This window comes from Oculina patagonica, chromosome 4, assembly GCF_052425735.1.
Source record: "Oculina patagonica isolate OP01 chromosome 4, crgOcupat, whole genome shotgun sequence".
Taxonomy (NCBI): Eukaryota; Metazoa; Cnidaria; class Anthozoa; order Scleractinia; family Oculinidae; genus Oculina; species Oculina patagonica.
The window spans coordinates 54,011,643-54,036,110 of NC_135761.1; the positions used below are offsets into that span (position 1 = coordinate 54,011,643).

A 24,468-nucleotide genomic window follows, 5' to 3' on the forward strand; every position below is an offset into this window, starting at 1 on the left:
ATGAACCAAGAAGATTACGAAATCATTTACTGAAACAATCAGCAGGCACATGAGCGACAAAAGTACAATAAATAGAGATTGAAGAAGTGAGTCTTCGTATCAAGGATAAGCTTCACTGCTTTAAAGCGACTGTGTCACAACTGAGTTAAGTTTGTTATCTTGCCAAATACTCGCTATGAAACTTGATATTTGCAAAAAAATACTTATATGGATCTAAATGACAAAACCCATGATAGTTTCATTGCAACCAAATGTGTCTCCCGGGCGATATAATTAAAAGTTACGAGCAAACACGATTTACTTTTAAAACTGTTTAAAACTGTTCAGCCCAACAATATTTCAAAAACCCATATCGCAATCCATTTCAATCTTCATCACTTCTGGCCATCCGTATCTTCTTTTAGTATTTGGTGTGTTATTGAAATGTTTTTTCACTGTTATAGAGGTTATTTTTATATTTCAACGAATTTGATGGTCATTACCCATGCCTAAATTTAGCTTAAATCCGTGGCACAGTCACTTTAAGAAAACAGCACTGCGGTTTACACTGTTTACGGACACAGCTCTGGTAACACGTTCTGTAGAGCGTAATGTAAATGATACGAAGCACTTTAATAAAGAAACCACGAGAACATCCGCTGGATTGGCAAATTTATGACATTATTTGCCTTTACAGATGCCACAGTGTCTAAAACATTACACCTAATTGGAAATGCTTTTAAGTGACAACTCTGAACACAGGATATATTATGACACTGAAATTGGCACTTCCGAGACAGTTCCGAGTGATATTTGTTATGCTAAACACATTCAAACCCGAACATTTCTCGTAAATGCTAGACTTAAATGCGATATGGTAACTGATTAAAGAGAATCGTTTCACATTACTTTGACAGCAAAGGAAATATAATATGAGTGATATATTTCTTACTAGAAAATAGCATGATCGATCCGAAGCGCAAGGTGGATAATATTTTGCAGATGCTAGTTTTAGATAAGTTTTCAGAAATGAGCGCATCAGAAAGCTTTAAAGTGAATTGGCTACTCAAGTTAATGGATCATTTTTCATCCAGAAGTAAGAACAGATGATTTTCTAATTTCCTAGATATTGTTGTGCTATGGCTTATTCCAGAGAATCGTAAACGGAGACATACGTTCACCGGCGGACGGACGCAGACGTCAAAGATTACGTTCAGTTTATTACACTTAACCTTATTTGCATTACTGAGTCGGAAGCTGGGTATTATACGTTGTTTGCTTTTTGAAGAAGCAGCGCCTATTTCACGATCCAAGCTACAATTATCTCACGTCTACCACTTATGCATACATCAAAAAAGTAAAATAAGAATCTGGGGAAAAGTTGCGATCGATATTCAACAATTACCCTGCATGTGCTCAACAACATTTTTCAGGACTTTGATTAGTTAATGACGGGTAGATATTGAGGGTACAGAATGCAAAACTGAATTATACGGTGCAAAAACCACTGCAATATCATTGTAATTGTACGGTGTATGCGGTGCAGTATTAATATCAACTTATTGTTGTGGCGAATTCATTGAACAAAACTAAAACTTATACGAAAATTATCGCTTAGACTTTCAAAGGCAGCTTTTTTGTTCGATTCGAAGATGTGACGCTATCGTTTGTCTGTTTCTCGGTGGAGTGCCAATTGATTGGTCAAAATAAAAGACATTTGACAAAATAAGCATCTGTCAGCAATGTTCATGATATAACTTTGTTGAGTATAATATAATCAAAAAAAACGCATTATTATGATAAATTGAAATACAGCCCTCATTCCCATATAATATATATATCGCGCGTAATATCAGGCTAGAAAATTAGTCGACGAGGGCGAACGCCGAGTTGGCTAAGTTCATTCTTTTACAGCAATTAGTTGCCCAATTATCAAGCACAGAATTATTACAATATAACAAACTAGAACCGAGGACAATCCTTGGGGGTTTAATTTCTGTTCTATGACTCGCATACGCTTGCAGGTTTACAGCAAAAAGTGGAAGCACTTTCGTGAAGGAGAAAAAAGGACAAACGAAGCCCCTATCTTACAGAATCTCTACCCTTTTGAATTCATCAGTGGTAGAATATAAATTTTTGTAGCGAGCAAGCGTGTTGACAGTTTTTGAGCTAAAGGCTTGTTTTAAAACCACTCATAAACGATCACTTCAGTGAATACAACATTCTGAAATGTCAACTCAATCTCAACAGTGGTGTGCAAAATGTAGAACGAGTTTATTTCCTGTCAAACTTTATATCACATGGGTATAGGTATCAATCGTGTTTTTTTGACCATTTATGTTCTTCGTAGATCTAAATTTGTTCATGGGTTCAAATCCCTCCGAATTCAAATTCTTTCCCATACTACGATTCTAATGCTAAATCACTCCTTACAGTTGAACGATTGCTGCTAACTTGAAAATATGCATTATATTGACGTACTGCTTCCCTTCCGAACACGACTTCTCTTAAAGCACGACGGAAATCTTTCTTGGCCAATGTGCACAGGATTGGGTTTAACAGCGGAGGAATAAAGGCAAGAAATATAAGCAAACGCTCCGCCCAAACTGGCATAGGGGAATTCTCTGAAAATTCCATGTAATCATCAAGCATTGCTAGGAAATAAGGCAACCAACAGCCAGCGAAAATCACCACCGTGATCAACAAAACACTGCGTCCTCGCCACTCATGAAGTAACGATCGAGAGGGCTGCTGAAGATTCTTGCTCAGTTGACGATCACTTGCTTTGCTTTTACAGGAAATTTGAAAAATGCGTCCATAAATATAACACATTAATAACAAAGGCACTGCAAAGAACAGCACGATGCAAGCTAGGCTATACTTTTTGTTGTGATCTTCTGTTATGTCTTCATATTCAGTATAAACGGCGATTCCATGATATAGGTACCAAGAAAACTGGATCACCGAAACTATTAGGGAAAATAGCCAAACAGTAATAATTGAAGCAGTTGCTCTTTGTTTCGTTACGATAACACGGTATTTCATGTAGTGAACTATAAAAATATAACGATCACAGGCTATGAGCAGAACATGGCAAACTGAAGAGATGGCGGTGAATCGAATGAAGACGGCAGAAGATACACAGACGTTGACAATATCTTTGACCGAACAAATGAGGAGAAGAGGAATTCCTACCAGACCTGACATTAGATCTGAAAGCGCCAACGAAGCAAGAAACATGTTTGTAATTGTTCTTAGTGTTTTCTTTTTGTGGATCAAGGCGATAACAAGACCATTGACTGCAATTATCAGCAGGCCGATGATGCACAAAAGTACAATGAGTGGCGAAGGAAGAAGTGAGTTTTCTGAATCAGGTTCAGTTTCATTGCTTGATGTGTTTCCAAAACAGCTCGCATTACACCTCCTGAGCGATGCCATAGGTGAGAAAAATTGATGAAGAAACCAAAAACTGAATTAATATCTTCTTTGAATGTTCCTTCGGCGCAGGCAGCTGTTCTGATTAGTCTCCTGTGAACGACAAATGGCGGAAATCCAGTTACATGCACCAATGCCACAGATTCTACTAAATGAAAACGCTTTTAAATGTTCAATCTGGAGATGGAATACATTAAGATAAGAATTAATAAAATGTGGATGATCCTAAGTATACAAAACACATTTATTGTATACACAAGAATCATATTTCACACAGGACTTTTATTAGCGCGGTAGGGTATTGTTTACTTTTCCGGTACGAGCCAACAATTAAATGACAACAGAAACAGCAGCGAAGAAAAATATTAAATGAATTGTATTTCAAGCTTTATGTAGCATGCTTCACTGCAATGATCAAGTTGAATATTGCCATGGGGGAGCCAGGTTAAGACAAGCGCATCTTAAAACCTCCGTTTGGATAAGGTGCTCAAAAAGGTCGGATGGCTACCTAACATACGCACTCAAAGGTACTCGTGAAACAACTGATATTACCTTTTAACGTGAGTTTTCACAGCATAATTATCTGCAATGATATGAAGTTGAATATTGCTATGCAGGTGCCAGGTTAAGACAAGCGCATCTAAAAGTCTCCGTGTGGTTGAGGTACTCAAATAGTCAGATGTCTTCCTAACATACGCACTCAATGGTACTAGTGAAACAACTAATATTACCTTTTAACGTGAGTTTTCACAGCATAATTCTCTGGATATTGCTAATTAGCCTTGTCGTCTTGAGAAATCATTGCTATGGAGACGTATGGAACCATCAAGAATTAGATAAAATCTATTTGTTTTGGACGGAAGCTGTCATATATTTCCAAATAGGTTCTTCAAGAAATGTCTATAATTTCACAAATTTTTTCCACTTTCATAAATAATGTAAATAAACCTTCAAGAAAGCAGATTCTTTTAGTATCATGTTTGGGAATCTTTCTTTGGTTTTGTGTTTCACAATTTTTTAAAAGGTAATTGATTCCAATGTCCCTTTTATTTATTATAGGTGAAAATATTATTTTTTGTTTTGTTTTTACTATTTAGTGTCATTTGCATTAATTACCAGCTTATAGCACATTTACACGATATCGTCATTTGACTACAAATACCAGAATTCATTTCGCCTTTCCTTTGTTATTCAAACTTTGAATTCCCAGTGGGGTTTGAAAAACAATTGCTCTAATAAGAATGACAAAAAGACAAAGCGGAGGATTCTGGTAGTTGTAGTCAAGTGACGCCATCATGCAAATCGCCTATTATAAAGAATGTCTTGATGCGTGGACGGAGCTAAATGGCAAGAAACCAAGCTCATCTCAGGATGCTTTAAACGAGATTATTTGGAACAATAAGTTTTTATGTATTGGAAAAATGTCCCTGTATAGAAAGGACTTAATTGAACGTGGCTTTTTAAAAAAAATGTGATGTGATTTTTATAAATAATTTCTTTTCACGTGATGTTATTTCGCCTTTAGTATCCCCAGAACAGAGATTTTTTCTTATGAGCATTGTAAATTCAATCTCTACCGAATGGCGTGCTCTTGCTAAAGCTTCTGGCGATGAGTCATTAGTTGTACCTTTGCCAAACTCACCAACTATTAAGCTGGAAAATGATAACTCTGTGCCAATCTTAGATGTCTCTTCGAAGCAAGTATATCAATCCTTCATTGAGAAAAAACAGATTCCGCCCTCTGCTAAAATGAAATTAGCAGACAAGTATCCTGACACAATTGTTGATTGGGAGAAAGTTTATTCCTTAGCCTTCTGTACTACATTAGAATCAAAAATCAGGGAATTTCAATACAAAGTTTTGAATTATATTGTTTACACAAATGAAAAGCTTTTTCGCCTTGGCATAGTGGACTCATCTAAGTGTACTTTTTGCCAAAAGGAAGCAGAATCTATTGAGCATTTACTTTTCTTCTGTGCAAAATCTTCCGAATCCTGGATAAGAATTAAGAGATAATGGCATCCGCATTGATACAATGAAAGAGACAGACTTAATTTTTGGGAAATTTAACAGTGCAGATGACTTTACTATAATTAACCATATGTTATTGTTGGGTAAACATTATATCTATTCTATGAGGTGCCAAAAGAACTTGCCAAATCTCTCAGGTTTTATTGCAAGAGCCCGACGTATATATAATATTGAGCTTCATATTGCTAGGGAGAATAACAAATTAGACAAACATCTTAAGAAATGGGAGAAACTAATTAAAGTACTTGTGATATTTTAAATATATGGTTACGAGAGTGGGTGTACGCATTGTGATATATGTAAATCTAGGATTTGTTTTTGAGTTGTTACAATTTTCTTTTAGTTTTCAGTATTTTTTTATTCTCTGTTGTTTCTTTTCTTTCTCTCCTTTTTTTTTTTTTGTTTTTAACTTATTTTTCTTGTCTATAAGCACATTGTTATTAATTACACTAGCACAATGTAATCTTCATATTTGTAATCTTTATATCTTGTAACTTAAATCAATAAAAAACAATAAAATAAAAAAATAAAATAAATAATTACCAAGGAATAAATCAAATGCTATAATTTTGAGATTTTATAGAATAATTTTGCTGTGCTCAGGCATGGAAAGGCGAGATCTCTTGTTCTTTCTTCGAACTCATTCAAACTTACAAACTGATAATCTTTATTTTTTGTTAAAAAAAATTCGAACTAGAAGAACAAGCTGTAAAGCTACAAATATATACTGGGAAGAAATCTAGTTTGAAAGGCAAAATCAACTCATGATACAACGATAACAATTGATTTGTAAAACAGCTCGTCGTCTAACTTATGGAAGACTGTAAGATTTTTTTCAAGGTGGAAATACTTCTTCTCCTTAGTTAACGTCGTAAATTTTATGACGTTAGCTTTGAGAATTTTCATGCGTGACAAGCAAGGACTTCTTGAAACAAAACTAAAGATCAGATCATGCGACAGATAAACAAGAACAAAACACAATTAACGATTTTAAAATATAAACACATTTCATTTTTCTGATGGATTCATCTTGCGAACAAAATACCCGTACGTTTTTTTATTTAAAAAATATTGATTTCTACCCATTTTATAGTTATAAAAGGAAGGCTATGTTACTTCTGATTCGTGAAAAACCGGAATTTTATCTCCTTTCTAACAGTTCTCTACGCGTTTTGGGACTGGTACTAGCTAGCCCCGTGCAATTAAATTTTCTCCCAAATAACATTTGCCATTTGGCATATAGGACGCTTCAAAATCCCTTACCACAAAATACCGTCTTCAGCAATCCCTTACTTAGCAGCTGCTCTGGATCTGCAGTTAAAAAGGACCCCCTTAATAAAACTGTTAGGCTTTGTCTATATTCCTATAATTTGCTTAATGGAAATCCGTTTTAAGCTTGTTTTGTTAAATATTTTTCTGTTAGCGCTACGCGCGAAAACCAAAACAAAAATTCGAATATCAAAACATCCACAAATAGTTTAGAGCAATAGCGATAAAAAAAAATCGACAAATCTTCGTGAAAATCTGACGAGTTTACGTGCTGTTAAATGTCGGTTATTTGTCCTGGCTTTATACAAATTTGCAAGGGATTTTTGATGGCACTTATACACTTACTCGATATATTGTGGCAAAGAAAAAATTTACATAACAAAATTTTGGATGGCGCGTTAAAGCATCTGCTGTTACAGTAATGGAGCAGCAGGTGGGCCTACAAACTTGGCGGGAAAGCTTCTTTTAAGTGAAAGAAAATGTGGAAAATCTATTATTCATTGTTTTACGTATACGTAATTTGTTCGGGCCCCCGTTTGGTTGCTGACTTAATTTTTGGTGGTTCGGTAGTTATTATTTTAAGGAGATACGAATTTGGTACGTAAGCAGAGTGCGTCAAAGTCAAATAACAATTTCACTTGTTTTGTCACTGACAGACTAATTTTTGCTTTGACAAACTGAACCTGTAAACCTTTATACAATAAAAACAAGTCAGCTTAATTTTGCTATGGATATGCAGCTTTACAATCCAAGAAACTTAGCACAAGTATTTATACTGTTACTGATAACACCGAAGACAATGCCCAAACACTTTGGCTGCGTCGCCCAATGAGAACATAAATCCTAAAGAATATCTTTTCCCAGGATACCGATCTCTATTGCCTTAAATTGTTTTTTCTCGTCGCCAGCAGGCCACCTAAAGGATCTCTATTTAGTTTTTAATGCATGCGTAAACAATGAAGTGCCGCCGTATAATAAGAGGGTCTCAATGGGGTGGTGGCTTTTACGGTTAACGGTTAAAATTTTGACTTTTTTACGGCTAACGGTTAATTTATTTACGGTTAACAGAAGTTAAAAATTAATTTCCATTGCTTTTGAAAGTTAAAAAATTAATTTTCGTTATGAAAAACATGTTTTAGGTCTCAGGACCATTCTGGGGCGATGAAGTGATCTAGTCTGTTTTATTTAAAATTACTGAACGATTTTTTACGGTTGACATATTTTACGTCTAACGGTTAAATTTTTCCAAATTTTACGCCTAACGGCTACATTTTGGCCGTTTTACGGCTAACGGTTAACCCCATTAAGACCCTCTAATAAAACACGACTGATGAGTATGCCTACACAGCACGAAAACTAAGCTGAAAATTTATCAAGGCGCTCCAGGGTCGGACAGCTTAAGACTTCTTAATTCTTCATCGTTCAGATATTCCTTGAAATTCACCTACGAGTGAAAAAAGGCTTTTCAATTTTAGCTATCTGTTCAGCAATGTGGTTTTTACCTTTGTCCAGCCGGTAACTATCTTTCCTGTTTAAGTTCCGAATGCAACAGCAGTCTCTATCGAATGGCAATAAATCCTTTTATTATACGGCACATAGGCGCGCGAGGCACTGAGCGGGATTCTGTAATGACCGGGCAAGAAAACTCGCCGGTGAGTGTGAGAAAGCACAGCGAGGGGACAGAAAATGCCGACAAAAACTTCCAAAAGAAACAACCGAACCAGAGAGCGACGAAGAGAGCCACAGAGAGCGAGAGCGAGACCTCCATGTCCTGAAACCTGAATAGTGCTTAAGGCAAAACAACCCGCCGGCGGAGAACAGCCCGACGGGCCGGCGCCGCACACGGCCCGGCTGAGACCGTAGACCTCACCTCGGTTAATAAGTAGTATGTAACCATTTTTCAATCTGTCAACGATATAGTTTTGTCAATATTCGACTCGACTTAGCTCGGTCTCATTACGCTTAAAAGTATTGTGGCTGCCGCACAATGACAAAACTTCTGTAGTTTCTCAAACCTCTGATGCCATGTTCTCCAGCAAACCAAGGGCAGTAACATTAAGTCAAGCTACATTTGAGAATTTTAAAATTTATTCTGTGGAATAAATGATATCCACTTCCAGCGCCATCTTGTTCAAGGTTCAGCTTGAACATAAACCATCACCCGTTCACCCTTACCTACATTTCGCTGACGTAGTGTTTTGGGGTGTTCCGGTGTTCCGGTGACGTGCGGATTCGGTTTGTTAAAGTAACAGATATATACATGTACACCTTATTCGATGGTTAAACATACAATACGCGCGGATATTTTGCGAAGTCGCTTATTATTAAATGCGCCCCGTAAGGGCGATGAAAAATGCTAGCAATGAGCAAAATGTCCCCGCACATTATATGTTAAACCATCGAATAAGGAATATATTATTTTACCATTATTTCAAGCCTTGAGGACGCAGACAAGTCAAGGTTTAGACCGTTTAGTCCGGCCATTTTGTTGCTCCGCTTTCTGTCCGTATTTTTTCCTTGTTCTACAGTGTATTACCGGCTCATATTTTGCGCGTTCTCTTGACCTAATATGTTAAAATGGCGTTAAAGTGGAATAATAAGGAATAATCTTCAATTTATTAAAAAGCTAAAAAGTATATATAAATTCAAATAATTAACACGAAAACAAATAAGAAGCTAAAGTAAAGTAAGTAATATCAAGTAAAATAATGTAATTCAAAATAATTACCTGCCTTTCTTCGCCTTTATCGAGCTCACTTTTATACTTAATATTTGTAGGGATAAATAAGTGACAGTGAAAGTTGTTTGATCTGTGCCAGCGACAAAAGATTAGCAACGATTCATCGTATAAAAATATTAAATTGTTGATGCGTTCGTGAGCAGCCCAATTTGTTGTAGCAATATCCATTTCCTTATAAGAAAAAAATGCAGGCCGGCAATACCGCGTTATACTGACGTTTTTTAACGGAGATTCCCGTTAAGCATTGAAGGAAATGCTCTTCCAAAGGTAATGTAAGAAACCATTTGGCTAATTTAAAGGAGCGATGTCACGGTACATTAAGTCATTTTTCTGATAATTTTTAAATTAAAGGGAAATTCAAAATAAAATTTTCGAACAAAGAATAACAACAACGGAGAAACAAAAACGCAAAAATAACCAAGGATTGCTTTGAATGAAAAAGATTAAGAAAGGTTACGAATGACAAACTTGAAAAAAGTTACCATTTTTTTCAAGATGGGTTGTTCATGACGTAGTCCTTTGTGTACCGGGAGCAAATGTTACTCAATTTTCTTAAGACTTTTACGTGGTTTTCTTTATACTTCACCTGCGGTATACCCTGGGTGTCAAAGGTTTTCATGCGCAAAATCCTCTGGTACCCAGAGTACCTGTCGTATAATGTTTAAAAATACTAGATTTTTAAGCAATATTTAACTGCTGGCTGCTCATTATGGCTCCTAGGTAGCTGTTGTGTCCTTGCCCAGCCAAACAGTGCCTATATACAAGCGACAAAAGATTAGCAACGATTTATCCAAAAAAAATTTGTTTTAGCGTTTGTGAGTAACCCAATTTGGTGTAGCAATATCAAACAGTGCCTGTATTATATACAAGGGCAATTAAATTCCTTGCCACGCACGGTAGCAGACGGTTTACATACATTCAATAAAAGTTCTGAGAGAATTTCTCTTTGATTAATTTCTCTTTCGATTTTTTTTAAATAGGAGATTTACTTTTTCAAGCTATGCAATATTTCTTGTTTAGGTATTTTATCAAATATTTGTATTTATCTAATTATCTCTGTACACTGATTTAGGTCTGAAAAGCCCTGATTGGGAGACTTAATAAAGTTTTACTTATCTTCCTTGAGGTTGCGATGTATATTAGGGTGGTTCCTCAGAAATAAAATTTGTTGAACGATTTTTTTGAAACTTTCCCTGAATGATCTCTACCAAGCACCTTTTCGAGAAATGCAAAAGAAAAGATATATCGAAATACTGGTATTTATCACGCGCGTTATTTCACCGGTCCACGTTTGCAGTAGCTGGAAGCAAAGTTTTGTAAAGTAATAGTTGAAAAAAACTTGATACGTAGAAAGGCTCGAAATACGATTTATGGAAAAATCGCACAATTTCAAACAACATCGTTTCAAAACGTTAATTGAGTCGTTGTTTTGAGGTCATTAAGGGTTTTGTGCACGCGTCCATTTTTTTTTTTTGGGGGGGGGGGGATAATTTGTACACCAAAATTGTGCAAAAAATATAAGGTCACCGTGCTTGAGAACGACAAAGTGAGAATTCACCCACCCCCACCTTAGCCTAATAGAAAAAGCCGCCATTTTGTTAATGTGCGTGCGCTATTTAGACGTAAAATTCTGCGCAGTAAGGATTCTCGATGCAATACTGAGGAATCACCTTAAAAGTCAAACCCCGTGTTTTGTGAGCCTTTAAAGTGCTGACAAACGAAGAGGCACGTTGCAGCGACATGTAGCGGAGACAAAATCGCAACATGTTTACACAAAAATGTAGCAAGGACATGCTGCAGGGACACGTCCAATTCTGGCACACTGGGACGTGTCACTGCGACATGCGCCATAGTGTGTTACGCAAAATGAAAAAAAATATATACTGTAGATATTCTTAGTATCAGGTGAGGACTGATAAAAGCTTGCTTTACAACTATATAATTGCCAGATTGCCGAAAGACAATATGAACTTCAAAAACTTCTTTCCCATTACCCAAACGTTACTAAGCCGTGTACGTGAATTAACAAAGTAAAAAGGAAATCCGAAAACAGCCGAAGTTAAATAAAAGTTTTCAAAAGTCAACACTCTAAATACACAAATACAACACTTTAGTTCTTTTAAAGTGCCACTTTGGTTGGCATTCAATTTCATCTTAACTTCCTGTGTAAATAATATTTTTGATAAAAAAAAAAACTTTATTCTCAAGAGGACTTCGATACTACTGATACATACACTTAACTTAAATATAATGTATGTTTCCAAGTGGAATATATGTGAGCAGCTAAAAATCAAACTGTGATTCACTAGATGAAGATAATTTTCTAGATCTCTGCAAGCTCTTTTTAACAATTCAAAACAGAGTCTATATAATATCAAGGTGCTGTTATTGATTCATTGGCGAATTCTCTCATCTTTAGAAGTTTTCTTGTGCTCGCGTACGATACGATTTGTAATAGCATCTTACACGAAACAGGCATTTTGATTAGTACCACTGTGTATCTAATAATAGCCTCGCGCAGGTGCGTTGAAACATGATTCGTGCAGCACGTCTTCGATTTCAATTTTTCCTTTTTTCGCCGTTTTATTTTACCTAATTTTTGTTATTGCTCATGAGAATTGTTTTGACTACCAATCAGACTTGACGCCGTAGAACTTGTGAAAACTAGCACACGTAATGAAAAACATGATCACGTCGTTAATTGTATATTTTTCTCTTAGCGGAAGTCGAAATCCACTCTCCTTGGCGTCAGGTTGTCATTTAGTTTCAGAAATACACTTTCCTTTCGATATATTTGATCATTCGCATGCGTAATGCGTTTTATGACAAATGCTTATTTGGTTTCTTTCCGCAGGCGCTAGTTCAGTTTACATGACTTGTGGCAGTGAAACGACTGCATAATCAGTCTGTCTTCTTTATGTGAAAGAAAGGGAAACTATATCGCAAGAATCAAACCCGCAAGATTTAGCATGTCTCAACTGCTTAATTCATCACCAAGTGCGTGTAATACAAGTTGCCGAGACAACATTTCAAGAAGCGAAAAAGATTCTGAACCAACTGAGTTCCTTCCAGTGTCGTTGATCGTAACTTTGTCCTTTATGTGCCTTGCCTGATGATTGTTGCCGTAAATGGCCTCGTAATCTTCATGATCTTCAAAAAGAAAACGCTGAGAACACTTACCAACATGTTTCTCACTTCGTTGGCGTTTTCAGATCTAATGTCAGGACTGGTAGGAATTCCTCTTCTCCTCATCTGTTTAGCGGGGTATATTTTTAACGTCTGTGTGTCATCCACCATTTTTATTCGATTCACCGCCATCTCTTCAGTTTGCCATGTTCTGCTTATCGCTTGTGATCGTTATATTTTTATAGTTCACTACATGAAATACCATTTTGTTGTAACGAAACGGCGAGCGATCGTCGCCATTGCTACTGTTTGGCTGTTGTCGTTTGCATCCTCTGTTATTCAGCTCTCATGGTACAGCCTTGATGAGACCGCCTTGATTGAATTTGAAGAAACAACAGAGTATATTGATATAAAGTACAGTCAAGCTTGTATCATGCTCTTCTTTGCAGTTCCTCTGTTAACGATGTGTTGTATGTTTGGACGGATTTTTTATATTTCTTACAAACACATCAAAACTGATCGTCAACTGAGCTACGCTTTTCAGCAGCCCTCTCGATCGCTACTTCAGGAGTGGCGAGGCCGAAGTGTTTGGCTAATTATGGTGGTGATTTTCGCTGGATGTTGGTTGCCGTATTTCGCGGTGATGCTTTATGATCACATGGCGTCTTCAAAGGATTCTCCTATGCCACTTTGGGCGGAGCGTCTGCTTGTATTTCTTGGTTTTATCCCTCCGGTGTTGAACCCAATCCTGTGCACATTAGCCAAGAAAGATTTCCGTCAAGCATTTAAAGAAATGCTATTGAAAAGGAAATGTAAGAAATTATCTGTCAAATTTAATGCACGCCGAGAACAAATTTCGCTAGATTTTCTCACGACTTTAAGGCATGTCTGAAACCACCTTTTTACTGATACCTAAACATTTATAACAGCCTTCTGAACAGCCATTTGCTGTATACAGCAATTTCGAGAAAGGTTGTCAAAAAAAGTGCAGGCGACAAGATCGAGAAGTAGAAGTATAGAGCTGCTACACGTGCTGAATACTAATAAGGGTGGCGACATGAGAAACGCGAATTTGCACGTTTCCTTTCTCTTCAGATCTAGACGTGGAAACCAGTCATCTGTTTTTTTTTTCTTGTGAGGGAACCTAAGCTTACAAGCCCCGTGGTTTTTGATAAGGTTCCCTTGCCATTTTGTTTCTATCTTAAATAATCTTATATTATATTGTAGTCTTGTATATTAATTATTATCTTGTATATTGATTTGTATTATCTATTTCTTCATAATTATATTTTTTGTTTGTGTGGCAAAATAAATAAATAAATAAATAAATAAATAAATAAACAAGGTACTTTACAAAGACATACGACAGTAAAAGTAAAGCTACTGAAAAAGCCGCCCCCCCCCCCCCCCAAGAGAAAAAGCAAAATCTTCACGTGCAAAAATACAAACTTGTAAAAGTGAATACCCAGATCAACTTTTGGTTTGGTCGCGTGCACTTTTATTCTTTTTTCGACAAACTTTCTCGAACTAGCTGTATTCAAGTTACTCAATGGTTTTCTAAGGGATCTTCTTAGTTAACTTTGCCGATTAGACTTATTTGGACTATGAACTTACTGACCAGGCGCGCGAGTCACAACACGCAGTGACGTCATATATGTGTCTACCCTTCAAAAGATCATTAGTATCTTACAATTGTATAAATATGAAGATAAAACATAAGCAATATGAACTGCGAAGTTATTTTTCAATTAAGTAGTTAAAAGAAAGCCTGAAAAGAACGAGATTCTCCAGAAAAGATTCCCAGGTCATCAACATTGCAATAGGCTAGTTTCGAATAACGCTCTACTGATCCTAATCAACGGAGTGAAGTCGAGGTTGAGGGGGATAAAACAAAAGAAAATTCAAATTATTCCCCTGAACCTCGACTATATTCCTTTGTTTCTGATCAGTGGAGCGTAATTCGAAACTAGCCTATTCCACGGCAAAAAGCTCCACCACTGAAATATAACTGGGACGATCTCATTCTCTTTCGTTATTACTCAGAATTCTCGGTCGTGGAGAATCTGACATCATGTTTAGTGTTGCTCCTTTTATGACAGTGCACGCGCTTAATAAACACCCAAAGTAATCATTGCTTCTTTGGAGAACACGCAAACACTAACACGAATTTCTTTTGCATTTTAATTACAAAACAAACAAATTTGTCTAATAAACAAAGTGAAAAGGTTGCTTCAGATGCGTTGTTACTGTGCAAGTAAATCGTATTGTAATTTATTCTAAATGGGCAAAACTTGGATCTGTTTCAAAATGAGTCTGAATCCGGCAACATCTTTTTGAGCCACCTAAAAACGGCGTTGCAGTGAATACTCCTCGTTCATGGAGGATAACAGTCCATGATCACACAAACCCGCGCTTCCTGATGCATTTCACTGCTTTCAGCACATTCAGAACGAATTTGAATCGCAATCAGAGTGATGTATTGTTTCTTGTTTGAATTATCGTTTATCGTCAAGAAATGTACGTGCAGCATCTTTAAGCCATCAACAACGCAGTGAGAACACCGACAGGCTGGCCGGAAATTAAATCGTACGTAAAAAGCAGCACTGCAGTACGAGATTCTAGTCGTTGTATTTCAATATCGCTAAAAACTTTCCCAGCCACTAGACTAAATAGAGCACAAGCACAAATATGATGGCGCTATTTTGGGTAAGATCTTCAACCGAATGCAATGTTTCTTTAGCCGCGCTAAGGACAGGGAAATAAATAAAGCTACCCAATTTATTGTGAACCTTCTGAAAGGTCTTCTTATTGACATGTAAATTATAAACAAAATTTTCCTGTTGTATGACACCTGATCCGTACACGAGATCAAAGTCAAATTTCTAGAAGAAAAAAAATTATGTCGTGCACGGTGGGGTGAACAAAATCTGCAGCGAGGAAATTCAAAAAGTGCGCATTTTATTTATTTTTTTAGTGTTGATTCAAAAGCCGCCAACTTCATAAAATTACACAAAAATACAATTTACTTAGGAAGTTAACAATTTGTTTGTTCGCGTTACGTTGACATTTACATGTAATATCCTCTAAAAGTAATCGTCTCAATAATGTTTTTCATAACAGTCTTTCTGATGAAAGAAAAGCGTCCTTCCGCGTTTAATTTCTTCGCTTTCGTCCAAATGTTTTCCTTAACATTGGTTAGACAAGAAAATCAAGTTCAATTGATCGGACTTAAGAAAACTGAAAACATCGTTACTGCTTTATAAATACACAGTGCATCTGGCGCAAAACAAAGTTTATGTTTAACGCAGGATGTTATTTAATTTCATCAACACACTCTTGTATTTTTGAATAAATTTTATCACCTGCTATGCGTGAAGCGTTTTATGACAAATGGTAATTTGGCTTCTACCAGTGTTCACTATCGCTTGATCAGCAACTACCTATGAAAATCCGCTTCGTGCTAAAACAGAGAACTTATATTGCCAGATTCAAGAAAAAAGAACCTGAAAAATGCCTCGGTTATTTGATGTATCGTCCAACACGTGCAATACAAGTTGTCAGCACAGCCGTTCTATCAACCAAACAGATCCTGAAGAAACAGAGCTCCTTCCTGCGTCGTTGATCGTAGCTTTGTCCTTCATGTGCCTGATGATTGTTGCGGTTAATGGCCTCGTAATCTTCATGATCTACAAGAAAAAAACGCTGAGAACAATTACCAATATGTTTCTTACTTCGTTGGCACTTTCAGATCTAATGTCAGGTCTGGTGGGAATTCCTCTTCTCGTCATCTGTTTGGTGAGGGGTATTATAAAAGTGTGTGTGTCTTCCACCGTCTTTATTCGATTCACCGCCATCTCTTCAGTTTGCCATGTTTTGCTCATCGCTTGTGATCGTTATATTTTTATAATTCACTACATGAAATACCATGCTCTTGTAACGAAACGACGAGCGTTTGTTTCCATTATTACTGCTTGGCTATTTTCACTAATCGCTTCGTTGATCCAGTTGTCTTGGTACCTACATCATGAAATCGCCGTTACTGAATATGAAGACATAACAGAAGATCACAACAAAAAGTATAGCCTAGCTTGCATCGTGCTGTTCTTTGCAACGCCTTTGTTATTGATGTGCTATATTTATGGACGCATTTTTAACATTTCATTTAAACGCAACAAAAGTGATCGTCAATTGAGCAAGAATCTTCCAGCAGCCCTCTCGATCGTTTCTTCATGAGTGGCGAGGACGCAGTGTTTTGTTGATCACGGTGGTGATTTTCGCCGGCTGTTGGTTGCCTTATTTCCTAGCAATGCTTGATGATTACATGGAATTTTCAGAGAGTTCCTCCTATGCCAGTTTGTGTGCAACGTTTGCTAATATTTCTTGCCTTTTTTCCTCCGATGTTAAACCCGGTCCTGTGCACATTGGCCAAGAAAGATTTTCGCCGTGCGTTAAAACAAGTAATGTTGCAGTGGAAGTTGAACAATTCATTCACCGATTTTAAGACACATCAGGAACAAATATTTCTCAAACCACTTCCTTCAAACGAAATTTATTAATAGACAGACTGGCCATTTATCTAGCGTGTTAAAAAAAAGCACATAGAGACGGTGGAACGAAAGAAAGAGGCTGATTACCAAAAGCGGCAGAACATTTGGGTGGTGCAGCCGGTACTGATTCTGCTCTTTGAGTAACATTTACCAAGTCGATCGTACGTTCCAGTGACAACAGCGAAAAACTTGACAATTTTTCGTTGTTACAGTAACAGCCGATGCCAGAACACCATAAAAAGCTGGTCATTGATCTGTTGTTGTTGTTGTTGCTAAAATTGAAACTGGCTTTAACCTGAAATAATCAAGACTTCAGATAACTACTAGTCCTTTAGGCCCGTTTGGACCGAAAATGGGACTTTGACTTAAGTGTTTGCCTGCAATACGGTACAGAATTTCTAAGCCAAACGTTTTTTCCTTTGCGTAACAAAAGTTCTTAACGAGAGCGAATGAAACACTTCTGGGACTTTGCATTGTTGGCAAAAATATGGTAAGAGTTCTATGTTTATAGAGATATCGTAGTTGAGCTTCTCCTATACGAAACTTCTGGAACGAATTAAATTGAGTTAATGTTATATGTCGATATTTTTACAAACTTGACCCTATATTTAAGTAACATAAACGTAGTTTGCGACCTCCTTGGAATTTAACATGAGAGTGTGTCGTCTTGCGCGCCACAACAGCACAGATTTTTGTAAGTGTTTATTTAGCTTGGTAATGAAGGTTTTAATGGTCGTATTTATTTGACTGTCACTAATTCCTCGAGCGATGCTGCGACGGATTCTTCGTCCTCAAGACTTGTGGGAAAATGTATTGTTTAAGTTGCAAACAGCAAGAGATTCCAATGGGACCGCGCCATGCGCCCAACCGGCTTTAGTTTTATTTGTCCTCTCCTGTTGCCCTTGGCATCATGGTTTTCGCAAAAGGCGCCGAATCCTTTGATCTGCATTTGATATATTTTCACTTTGAGACGGCAAAAAGGAAAGTGATATAAATAGGGGCATTTGCCGGTGAACGACCCTTTGATCTTAAAATTATATTCTGCACACTGAGTTTAATATCCCGCGAGTATCGGCGCACTCCAAAAGATTTCTGTCTTAAGGCGATAGTCCGGAAGACGGCTCCTACAAGGCGAAATTGTTTACTAAACTTTCTGAGCTTAATACTTCTTAGTATATCAGTCAATCAATCAATCAATTTGTTTATACACGTAAACACCGAAGAGCTCCTACAAACTCGTTAAAACGTGGACGAGTTCGTGTATATATATAAAAAAAAAGAAAAAAAGACCCTTCCTCTCTAAAGGTGGGTTGGCCTAAAGCCTGTTTCTTTACCGTTTTAGATAACCTGAATGTTAGTTCTAACCAAAACAACTACGTTGCTGGACTAAGAGTTGCAAAGACATTTATTAAAAGTTGAATTTGAAATTCCCCGACACGCTTTTCACGGACAACATGGCTTGGTGTCAGGCAGTAACTGTTATTAACAAAAAGCCGTCTCACATAGTTCGCTTTTGTAAACGCCGCTTCGTTTCCAAAATAACAAATGCTTTTAGTTACTGATTAAAAATCAATCAATCAATTAGTCCTTTATTTAAAAGATATATAGGTTTTGGTGTCAGCCGAGGCACCAGCGGACCTACACCGTAAATTGAGGGTCTCAATGGGGTGGTGGATTTTCGGTTAACGGTTAAAATTTTGGCTTTTTTACCGCGAACGGTTAATTTATTTCCATTACGGTAAACAGAAGTTAAAAATTAGTTTTCATTGTTTTTAAAAGTTAAAAGTTAATTTCCATTAATGAAAAGCATATTTTAGGTCTTATATGACCATTCTGGGACGATGGAGTGATCTAGTCTGCTTTATTTATAATTACTGACCGATTTTTTTACGGTAAAAAGTTTCCAATTTCTGCGCCTAACGGCTACATTTTTGGCCGTTTTACGGCTAACGGTTAACCCATTGAGATCCTCTAAAATAGTGTTCTTTATGCCAGTGAAAAACAAAACAAGTTCCTCTCAATGATTTTATGTTTGCACAAGGTTAAGAAAACTGATTTTGTTTAGGAAAAAATTAGATGCATTTGAGTACGTAATTTGCTAATTGAAAGGCAAAATAATTGAATCCCATCCCATAAGTTTAGAATCTGCATGCGCTGCCTTCTTTCGTCATTTGTCTGCCGTTTAATTGAATGTGTACCTGCACGTGGAGAAGGGAGTCTTAGAACAACCATTTTCTTGCTTTACTTTCCTATACTCGTTTGTAATAAAGTGAATGTTAATATACCAAATAAAGTGTTAACTTTCGTAAACGAGACATGCCATTCCCCATTCGCGGTTTTCCATTAATCCAGCCTAAGTTTCCTAAATTACAGTCTTTGTGATCAATTTTAATTTTTGCTTTTTCTGACAAGAAACTCCCACAAACACCAGCAATTATATTTATGCTTCCTAAGTTTAGCTTTAAAGAACTGTTTTTAAAAGCAATATTGTAAAATATACACGATGTTTCCAATCCCGGGCAAAATTTGTTGTGTGTGGTGAACAAACAATGTAACGAAATTCGACTTTTTTTATCATTTTCAAAAGCCCTCTATTTTGAAACAAAATAATATTGAAGAATCTCGAAACTTCGCTGGGTTCAATATTCTTCAAGCTAATCATCTGTTATGATATTTTGATTTAAAAAAAAGAAATAAGTGATTATTTTGTTTTCAAGTAAAACACTTTCCTGCTTTTTCACTTTTCATACAATTGTTGTCATTGAGAGAATATCAGCTAGAAAAGCAAATTGAAAGTGCTCAAGATGAAAATAACAAATATTTTTACTACAGAACACATTTTTCCGGCAGGATGTTAATTATAGTTAATCAAGCTACTTCTGATTTTGAATATTTAATATATCCCATCACCTCGAGTGCGAAAAGTGGTTTATGACAAGGGTCAATTTGGCTTCTTTCCGCAGAGGCTACCACTTAGTTCACATCAGTGATATGTTGTTTTGAATGCGATTATACGTTTCAATTATTCACTTTTCTCAAAAACAGGGAAATAATATTCCACGAACGGAGGAAATTTAAGGAAGATTTAACATGGATCGACTATTTAATATATCGTCCAATGTGTCTCATTCAAGATTCCAAGACAATAGTTCGAGCAACCAAACAGATCTTGAAGAAACAGAGCTCCTTCCTGTGCCGTTGATCGTAACTTTGTCTTTCATGTGCCTGATGATTGCTGCAGTCAATGGCCTCGTAATATTCTTGATCTACAAAAAGAAAACACTGAGAACACTTACCAACATGTTTCTTACTTCGTTGGCACTTTCAGATCTCATGTCAGGTCTGGTGGGAATTCCTCTTCTCGTCATCTGTTTGGTCAAAGGCATGATCAACGTCTGTGTATCTTCCGCCATTTTCATTCGATTCACCGCCATCTCTTCAGTTTGCCATGTGCTGCTCATCGCTTCTGATCGTTACATTTTTATTGTTCACGGAATGCGATACCACTCTCTCGTAACGAAACGGCGAGCGAACATTGCTACTATTATAGTCTGGATTTCTTCATTTGTAGCTTCGGTGATCCAGTTGTCTTGGTATCTATATTATGAAATCGCCGTTACTGAATTTGAAGAAATAACAGAAGATCTCAACAAAAAGTATAGCCTAGCTTGCATCGTGCTGTTCTTTGCAATGCCTTTGTTATTAATGTGCTATATTTATGGACGCATTTTTTACATTTCATTTAAACGCAACAAAAGTGATCGTCAATTGAGCAAGAATCTTCAGCAGCCCTCTCGATCGTTACTTCATGAGTGGCGAGGACGCAGTGTTTTGTTGATCACGGTGGTGATTTTCGCCGGCTGTTGGTTGCCTTATTTTCTAGCAATGCTTGATGACTACATGGAAACCTTCGAGAAGTCTCCTAAGCCACTTTGGGTGGAACGTTTACTTATATTTCTTGCCTTTATTCCTCCGATGTTGAACCCAATACTATGCACATTGGCCAAGAAAGATTTCCGTCGTGCGTTAAAGCAAGTTGTCTTCCATCGAAAAATGAATGATATGTCAGCTGATTTTAGCGTACAGCACGAACAAATAAGTTTAAATTTCCCGGCGATTGAAACCGAACACAATTATTAAAAGAAAATCTTTCTTCCAAAAACGTTTGTCAATAAATCTTAGCTGAACTTGGTCCAGGGTATAAAAAGGCCGCCGTAGGGGAAAGGGCGGTCACTAAAATCTTCAGCTCCAGAGACCCGATCCAAGGAGTACCACCAAACACAACTTAAGAATTTGGACAATCTGAGCAGGACATTTGCCAAGTGAAATGGACTGGTCTTACAGAAGACAGCTAAAACCTGTTATTCTCGTATCTTTTGCTTGGTTCTTGGGCGTCGAAGACATGGCGGATCAAATGGCCGACACGTACTGCTTTATTGATAATTATTGAAGGCAATAACTTTTAATATTTTTTGTTCATCCATGTAGAGCACTTACAGTTGCCTCATTTTTGAAACCCTTGGCTTTGAGCAAGATTGGCCAGCTCTATCACTTTAGCGCAAGATAAAAGCAGACTCAAAGTAATACAGTATCTTCCATTTTGGGTCTTCCATTAGTCAAGCCGTAATTTATTATAAATTGAAGCCCTGTTTGAGAAATATTATTTTATCTTTTCTTCGGCAAGAAACCCTAGAAAAGACATTTTTAACTATAGCCTTACACAATTTTCAATCAATTGTACGGTTTATTTTTTATAATCTTGTTCTATGTAAAACAAACCCCAGCTCTTTAACCTTAGCGTATTGCAGAACAGGCAAGTTTAATTCACCTTTTTCCTGAATAAATCAGCAAACGAAGTGTTAATTAATATTCTTCGTCCAGTCCTTTACTGGAAATTGGATTCTCCTTATTGTTTGCAATGTCGCTTTTAATCTGATCTGTTTATTGGGTAACACATTTAGACAATTAAGGTGCTAATGAAATAAAATTTTCAGATGGAATTAAAAATGCTAAATGTTTCTCACAATGTACTCTCCGCGATTGATTAAATTTCTTTGTCCAAGAAAGGCGCAGAGTCGCTAAAACACGTCAATGGCGACATCTATCCGGCAGGAACTGTTGTGATTTGAAGTTTTAGGAGACACTACCTTAGAAGGGCGGAAATATTGTTTAACACAAAGGGCAAACCGGTTGCAGCTGCAAAGTTGCTTTCCATATTTCAAAGCAAACTTTCCTGTACCCTTTCACAGAGAAGTGTGAACTAATCACGCTAATTATTTTGCTTGGTCATCTGTTCTGTCTTCCATTTGTTTGTATTCGGCTTGATTTAAGCCTTTGGATTTCGCCCAATGCTTAGAACTCTGCATCAAGGGTTTTCCACTAATAAGAACGTAAAAATGGTAGAGTGATGTTCTAATCTCACTTAAAGGAGCTACCTCACGGGGATTTCGCAGATTTTTGGTTTCAAAATTGTTTCAAAATTAGTAGTAGGCAGTTATCCCTACGAGAAACCTTATCTTTGAGCATCTAAAGAAAGATATAACCTTTTTAAAGACCCGCGGAAACAACTTTTCAAGTTGTAACCATTTCCATCCTAGCCATCCGCAGCCAAAGGCGCTTGTTAACAGTTTCAGTGCTCTAATATAACAATAGTTTTAGAAAAAGAACCTTTATTTTAAGGTTTCCAACGACACAAATGTAAATTTTAGCAGTTCAAAAATCTGTTAAAATCCAAAACAAAACTCCTTGACAATGCTCCTTTAAGGCATAGAATTCAATACTTGAGTTTCAGAGAACAGACAAATAAGACCATATTATCATTTTGCTCGATTATGTATTTTGACCATTTTCGCTAATTCAGTCTCTTTTTGTTTCTTAAAGCTTTAAAGCATGTTACAACCTGTTTATCCATCAGGAGTGTCCTCTAAACATAAAATGCTAAAAATGATGACATTGTTAAATTTGAGTTCTATCTTTTAATTGCTCGTGTTACAATTATATACCCAACAGTTTAAACTTTTTCAATAGAAAACTTGTCAATTATTAAGTTGTATTTGTTTCCGTGGCAAATTCTTTTTGATTTCTTGGGTAATGATGATGAACTTTGTCGTAAAATAAAAATAAGTATCTGAGATTAAGGACAATCTTATTTCCAGTGTCTTCATCGTCCTTCCAATTTCAATCAATAGGTGATTATCTTTTCGATATTTCTCTTTTGTTTTGCTTTCAATCGCACCTCGTGACCTTAGTTTAATCACGTGACTATGTGCTAGCCGTGTGGAAATAAAACATGAAGCTCTAGTTGTCCCTATCAGATTCTTTCTTGTCTTTAGGTTATATAATGTTAGCGGCCGTAGCGTAACGATACATGGTTTCAGAATTGACTGTCTTCGTGCTACAGAAACCCAGAAACCCGCTGGAGAGTGATGGCGAAAGTAAGTGAAGATTGTGTCTCAGGGAGGCAAGCGTGGCCGAGTGGTTTAGGGCGCTGGTGTTGTTATTCGGAGGTCCCCGGTTCAAGACCTACCCTTGCCACTAGCTGGATTTGTTTCTCGGTTGTCCCGAGTTCAAATCCTCGACCACGCTTTGTATATAGCCAACTGGTCTGCCTCCTGCCAGTTGGGATTTTTAACCTCGTTATGTTCATTTAAAAATATTTGTTTCCTCTGTTACAGTGGCATGCCTGTAAACTAGCTATCTCGTCGAGATATGAAGCTAACTGCATGACCACTATAAACATACATTTATTTTTTTTATTTTTTTTAACGCGCCACCATATTGGTATTCTCGGTATTGGACTGGAACTAGCTTGCAATGGAAGCCATTGCGGGTTAATCTTTTCAAATGCAATTGACATTAATGATATTCTCCCGCATTAGCCACCATTGCAAGCTAGTGCCAGTCCAATACCGAGAATACGAATATGGTCTATTGCCAGATCCGTAGAAACAGCAACTACACACCATTATGGAGTTCTTCGAGCACAGAAGACAAATTTTGAACCACCTCACCACATTTTAGACATAGATGGTTGTCCTTGAGAGTTGCTACACGGAATCAGCCATGAAACCACTAGTAAAAACTTGTAGCGGTTACGCGGGGCCTACTTAATAGTAAACTAATTTTAAGTGCATGAATTGCCAGCTCGGTATGCTTTTTCGTTTTTAATTCAGTTTCCGTGGGACAATCGGTTAGTATGAATAGCAGATGGTTGGCTAATTACTAGTTAAGGTGACACCGAGTATAAATCAGACAAAGATCGTGATGCAAAACTTGTACATCTGTTCAATTATGCAGAAAAAGGAACATTATCAAAATTAGTCAAGGTAATAACTTTAAACA

At 36.9% G+C, this 24,468-nt stretch overlaps 3 protein-coding genes and 1 pseudogene across 6 annotated transcripts; 3 read left to right on the top strand and 1 right to left on the bottom strand.

Annotated features, from left to right (window-relative positions):
* Positions 1-226: 226 nt before the first annotated feature.
* Positions 227-4,192, bottom strand: LOC144650698 (beta-2 adrenergic receptor-like). 3 transcript variants are annotated; one of them, XM_078510429.1, is made up of 2 exons: positions 3,967-4,192; positions 227-3,507 (listed from the first exon to the last, which is right to left on the bottom strand). In XM_078510429.1, the coding sequence occupies exon 2, from the start codon at positions 3,415-3,417 to the stop codon at positions 2,383-2,385; it is 1,035 nt and encodes a 344-aa protein (XP_078366555.1). In that variant the 5' UTR covers positions 3,418-3,507; positions 3,967-4,192; the 3' UTR covers positions 227-2,382. The 3 variants fall into 3 exon arrangements, with proteins under 3 accessions (XP_078366555.1, XP_078366553.1, XP_078366554.1); XM_078510427.1 differs by having other exon boundaries at positions 227-3,591; XM_078510428.1 differs by having other exon boundaries at positions 227-3,591; positions 4,146-4,189.
* On the top strand, positions 3,600-14,341 carry LOC144650693 (adenosine receptor A2b-like; annotated as a pseudogene). Its single transcript, XR_013570171.1, has 2 exons — positions 3,600-3,941; positions 12,309-14,341. The product of XR_013570171.1 is annotated as an adenosine receptor A2b-like (transcript).
* Positions 14,342-16,090: 1,749 nt separating this feature from the next.
* On the top strand, positions 16,091-17,386 carry LOC144648850 (melanocyte-stimulating hormone receptor-like). Its single transcript, XM_078508296.1, is given in 3 exon segments — positions 16,091-16,783; positions 16,785-16,922; positions 16,924-17,386. Coding segments are annotated over 3 exon segments (1,044 nt in total). The 3' UTR covers positions 17,137-17,386.
* A 2,743-nt stretch (positions 17,387-20,129) lies between these two features.
* LOC144650692 (beta-2 adrenergic receptor-like) lies at positions 20,130-22,088 on the top strand. Its single transcript, XM_078510422.1, has one exon. The coding sequence runs from the start codon at positions 20,218-20,220 to the stop codon at positions 21,265-21,267; it is 1,050 nt and encodes a 349-aa protein (XP_078366548.1). The 5' UTR covers positions 20,130-20,217; the 3' UTR covers positions 21,268-22,088.
* The last annotated feature ends 2,380 nt before the right edge of the window (positions 22,089-24,468 follow it).